The sequence below is a fragment of the Magnolia sinica genome, chromosome 16 (genome assembly GCF_029962835.1).
Source record: "Magnolia sinica isolate HGM2019 chromosome 16, MsV1, whole genome shotgun sequence".
Taxonomy (NCBI): Eukaryota; Viridiplantae; Streptophyta; class Magnoliopsida; order Magnoliales; family Magnoliaceae; genus Magnolia; species Magnolia sinica.
Window position 1 is genome coordinate 64040996 of NC_080588.1, and position 5375 is coordinate 64046370.

The 5375-nt window shown below is 40.5% G+C and overlaps 1 protein-coding gene across 1 annotated transcript; it reads left to right on the forward strand.

Moving 5' to 3' along the window:
• The first annotated feature begins 1959 nt into the window (after positions 1 to 1959).
• Positions 1960 to 2608, forward strand: LOC131229782 (pathogenesis-related protein PRB1-2-like). Its single transcript, XM_058225797.1, has one exon. It carries the CDS (start codon positions 2003 to 2005, stop codon positions 2489 to 2491), a length of 489 nt encoding a protein of 162 aa, XP_058081780.1. The 5' UTR covers positions 1960 to 2002; the 3' UTR covers positions 2492 to 2608.
• Positions 2609 to 5375: the final 2767 nt, after the last annotated feature.

A 5375-nucleotide genomic window follows, 5' to 3' on the forward strand; every position in this document is an offset into this window, starting at 1 on the left:
CGTCCACCCATTTATCAAGATTATTTTAGAGCATGGGCCAAAAAATTAGTTAAATCTAAAGCTCAAGTGGACCCCACCATAGAAAGCAAGGGGGATTGAATATTTATTGTTGAAAACTTCTTTGAGGCTACATAAGTTTTGGATCTACCTCAATTTTAGGCCCATGCCATAAAATGAGGTTACAAAACAAATGAATGGTTTAGATATAACACGTGTGCTATTCTCGGTAATTTCAAATGATGGTGGGTATATCCATCCAATGTACCACGGTATTATCAACAAAGCATGGCATTAATCTCATCCCATGGCAATAGGGAACAATCCCTGCCATGGGTAATAATTATGTTTTTTTAATCCCATCCCACCTAATCCCTTCAAATCCCACCGCCCAAACAGGCCCTTCGCGTACTGGTAAACTCTGTGAGGTCTACCATGATTCATGTATTTTATCTGCTCTGTTCATCCATTTTACCATATAAATTTAGGGCTTGAGCCAAAATATGAGGCATATCCACTATTCAAATGGACCACACCATAGGAAACAATTGACTTAAATGTCTACCGTTGGAAAATTCTTGGGGGCCATAGAAGTTTTGGATTAAGCTTATATTTGTGTCTTCCTTTCCCTTCATCCATGTCTATATGATCTTATGAATAGGTTGGATGACAAATAAACATTGCTGTGAGGCCTAGAAAGGTTTCAATGTATCACCACTATTTTCAGTGGAATGATCCACTTGATCTTTGGATATACTTAAATTTTGGGTTCAACCCATTAAATTAGATGGAAAAACAGACGGACGGTGTGGATAGACCACATACATTTAAGGTGGGCCTAGCTGAGTCATACCGAGTAACTCAATACGCAATCCGATTTCACTGTACATATGGTATGGACGTTTTTAGGGCTAAAAGTTAGATGGGTTTGATTAGGTTGGTGCTCAAGCCTAGCCCAACCCAAGATTTCCATACCTCAACTCTAACCCAACCTTGGTTGGGAATTCTCAACCCAAGCGGGCTCAGCCAAGTTGGTCAGGTTGGCTAGCCGGATAAGTGCTAATAACTTTCATTATTGCATTAATGTATTATATTTCAATACATGTCTTATCTTTTTGTATCTATGATTTTATTAATTATATATAGAGTTATTTATGGTAAAGAATTTCATTTTTTCTAAACAAACAAGCTAAAATATAAGACAACTCTTCTTTTAAAAGTCATCTTGTGTTGCATGCAATCTATTTGGGAGAGAGAAATCTAGTGTATCTTATTAGCTTGAGTCATTGTCAATGACATGAATAAGTTAAACTTGACGGCACTGTAATTTCTTGTGCCTTCAACACAAACCATCCACACCCAATTATAATTCATAAGTAACTTATATATCAATAGGGTTCAGTTTGGGTCAGCCAACCCGAGCCGGTTGGACCCAAGTTTAATAGGGTTGGTGTTTGTATAGCCCAAGCCTGAGACCGAACCCAATACACCGTGCTCGAGCCCAACCCAATGTCAGGTCAGTCACAGGTCGGTCAGGTTGAGCCTGCCTAACTTTCAGCCCTAGTCGTTTTATCCGTATTAGGCCATTTGCTTGGGCCTCACCTTGGATCGGTATTGATCGAAATTTAAATTGATCGTACGTCATTAGCTATGCAATGAGAGGGACAACACTGCCACAGCGCAGATATTTTTCTACTAATCAGGCCGTTTAAACAGTGTACAAAAACAAATGAATGGCTAGGGAAAATAATTGTTGTGCGCTCTCTCTCTCTCTCTCTCTTCTGAATTTTTTGTCCATGTAACCCGAGAGTTCACGGCAACGATGAATATTTTATCATAGAAATTTTCCTATCAGACTTTTCAAAGAAAGAAAAAAACAGAACGGTGACGTGGCCTTTATCTTTCCATGGCCACCCATACCATGTCATGCATGTTTGCAGCTATAAATAACCCTCCCACAATGCTAATTTCTGTCAAGCAATCCATCCTAACAATAGCTAAAAAGATGGCATTCTCCAGCCTTGCACTCGCTCTGATGTGTGTCGTGAGTCTAGCCCTGGCTCATCTTACCCAAGCCCAAAACTCCCCCCAAGACTTCCTTGCTGCTCATAATGCCGCACGTGCGCAGGTTGGCGTCGGCGCCATGACATGGGACCCTACCGTGGAGGCCTTTGCCAGGAACTACGCTAATCAGCGTATCGGTGATTGCCGGCTTGTGCACTCAGGTGGGCCATATGGTGAGAACATCTTCTGGGGCTCTGGCCGTGAATTCACAGCTGCTGATGCAGTGAATTCATGGGTCGGCGAGAGACGAGACTATAACTACAACGCAAACACGTGTGCAGCCGGAAAGCAGTGTGGACACTACACTCAGGTAGTTTGGCGTGACTCGGTCCGACTCGGTTGCGCACGTGTGAAGTGCAACAGTGGTGCAATTTTCATCACATGCAACTACAGCCCTCCTGGCAACATCGTTGGGCGAAGGCCGTACTAGAGCTCTATAATCCATATTATTATGTTGCTACTCTTGATTATCTCTCCAATAATCTTTCTGTTGAATAAGCTCAAGGATCATGTATCCTAGATGAGTGTTTGTTTTTATTACTAATAATAATAATAAAAAAGTAATGTTTTCTTTTACCATTTTTGTTAATTAGCATGAAAATGCTTAGTGGGTTTGTGGTACACGTGTGGATATGGCACATGTATTTGAATTGAGGGTCATACATCAGGTAGGGAGCACCGTGAACATGCCCTAAACCAAACAATAAAAAATTAAAATTAAAGAAGGGTGGTCCACTCATCAGGTATTTCTGAGTTTTTGATGGTCTATGGTTCTCTAAATCATTCAACTGGGGCCACCCTGATTGACTTTTAAGAAGTGGGGATAAAAAGAAGTGCTATTGACCGTACTATAAGTCTCTTACATAAGCTTCGGTTGGAGATGCTTGATTGGGCCACCCGCGCAAGGACCACATCATTCCAACCGTTTGTGTAGCGTGTATCACCTTGGATTGGTCATGGCAAAAAAATGGCTGTAATTTAGATGATCCGATTGTCTATATTCAACTGTAGAAGTGCTTCATTCAAGTCACTAATGTGGTGGCCTACTAGATCAACAGTCACGATCGATCAACCTAGAAGTGTGCCGATCACATGGACCCAATGAGGACATGAATCTATATGCGGGGGAACGTGCAACAAGCTAATAAGGAGAGGCATTATGGGTCCAGAGGGTCAAGAAATCATCTAGTTTGACCCAAGTACATTGAACTAGCAAGCCTGTGAAACCTGATGGCTACCAAACAAAGTACGTGATTTGAGTCCTTGTCACAAGTAATTTTCCAGCTGAGTAGCAATGGATACAATAAAATGAATAAAGACACAACATGAGCCTAATCACCCCAAACTTATTTTTAACAATCACACATACAGTGGGGCCCTATAGTCGAATGATCATGTGGGGCCCACCAAACAAAAGTCCTGCGTGGCCTCCTCAATTGTCATCTATGGGTTGGGGGTCACAGAGAACAAAAGTCCAGGCTCTCCTCAAAACGTACCTCTCATAATAGCGTACCACTCATAAAGGCAATATCCTAGGTTCAAGGGCCCTGCTTCAGTTTCCTTTTGGTACATGAAATTCCTATAAAAAGCAGTGGGGATTGAACGCCTACCATTAAAATCTTCTTTGGGCCACCGTAGTTTTTGATCAAGCTGATATTTATGTTTTACCTTATTCCATCTATGTTTTAACTAATAAACAGGTTGGATCTCAAATAAACATCATGGTAGGCCCTAGGAAGGTTTCAACCGTGGGTGTCGCTTTCCCCACTGTTTTTTGTGGTGGGCTCCACTTGAGCTTCAGATCTGCCTCATTCTTTAGATCTTGACCTAATTAAAGTGAGGTCTCCAAGTGGATGGACTGTATGGATAAAACACATACATAATGGTGGGCCCCAAAGAATGTGGTGACGTCACTTCAGTAGCCAGAATCGCTACTTCGGTTCAATAGCTAATCCGTGTCCAACAATTTCAACCAAATCGTTCAAAAAGCAAGATATATGCTTAGAAAATGATAACCATGTACTACTTTTCCCTTGGAATTTAGAGCATTCATGATTTTACTTTTGACCATCCATTTGACAGCCATCAATTGAATGGTTAAGGTTGTTAAATTAGCATGACTTTAGAGATATGCACCAAACACAATTTACCCATCACTTTCGATGGCCAGGATAGCTTTACATGAGTGACAAATGTAATAGCGATGATCCATAAACATTTTCGTAATGTTGTCATAACGGTGGTGAACTATCACTGGAGTTTAAAGCATTCTAGTTTTTTGTTTGTACGCCAGTCCAGCCGTCGTTTTTATACCAGGTACGTTGGACTTGAATTGTCTGCGACCCCCTACTTCACGCAACAAGACCAAGATTTTATTTCCACCATGCTGCATATGTAAAATTCAGTCCATCATATTATAACTGTTTCTTGTACTACAAAAGCAAGTGACAACGGTATCCTGAACAACTCTGATTTTTATATCTTATCTTGGACCGGTGAGTTAGACCTGATTAATGGATTTGTCAGAAGATACATCTCATGTGACCCTGAAGATTAACCTATGGTTGGCATCTCAACCCCACCGTTCTGTGGTGTGATCCATGTAAGTTGTGGGTCTAGTTGATTTTTAACCCTAACATCAAGCATTAAACTTGATTGATGGAGTGGATTTTACATATATAATATGGTGGGACCGCAGGTATGAGTGTTTTACGTTGAGAATTCCGCCACGGGTCTAGCCTCTTATATATATATATATATTGTTTTTTTTTTTTTCTACATCTACAGCAACATATCCTCTAGACCTACCTCATCCAAGTTGCCATTTCCAGACATGACTCAGACAGCCAATCTATCAAGTGTGGATGTGTGGAGAGGTGCGTGTGAGAAGGGTGCATATAAGCTACGCCTAAAGCCCAAACTTCTCCTTTGGACTTTATGCACTCATGATTTTACTATTAATCATCCAATTTATAGCCATTAATTGGATGGCTGAGATTACTTGATTAATGTGATTTTAGAGATGTGCTTCATTCGTAATGTTGGGCGCAATCACTACACATTAGGTGTGGAAGTAACCTTAAAACGAATCGAACGACGTGCGAATAGATAAACAAAAATTGAGCAATTACGAAAAAATACAACGATTTTACATGGAAAAAAAATCCTTATAGGAAAAAACTACAGCACCAATCAACAAATAATCCATTATGAATCGAGAATTACAAGAGATACATATTCGAAACCCTCACTTCTAAAAGCGAAATCCCTTTCTCAAAAATCTAGTTCTTTCTAGCACATGTTAGAATACACTA

Excerpts from the sequence above, each read along its gene's own strand:
- LOC131229782 (XM_058225797.1), top strand. The coding sequence starts at position 2,003 with ATGGCATTCTCCAGCCTTGCACTCGCTCTGATGTGTGTCGTGAGTCTA.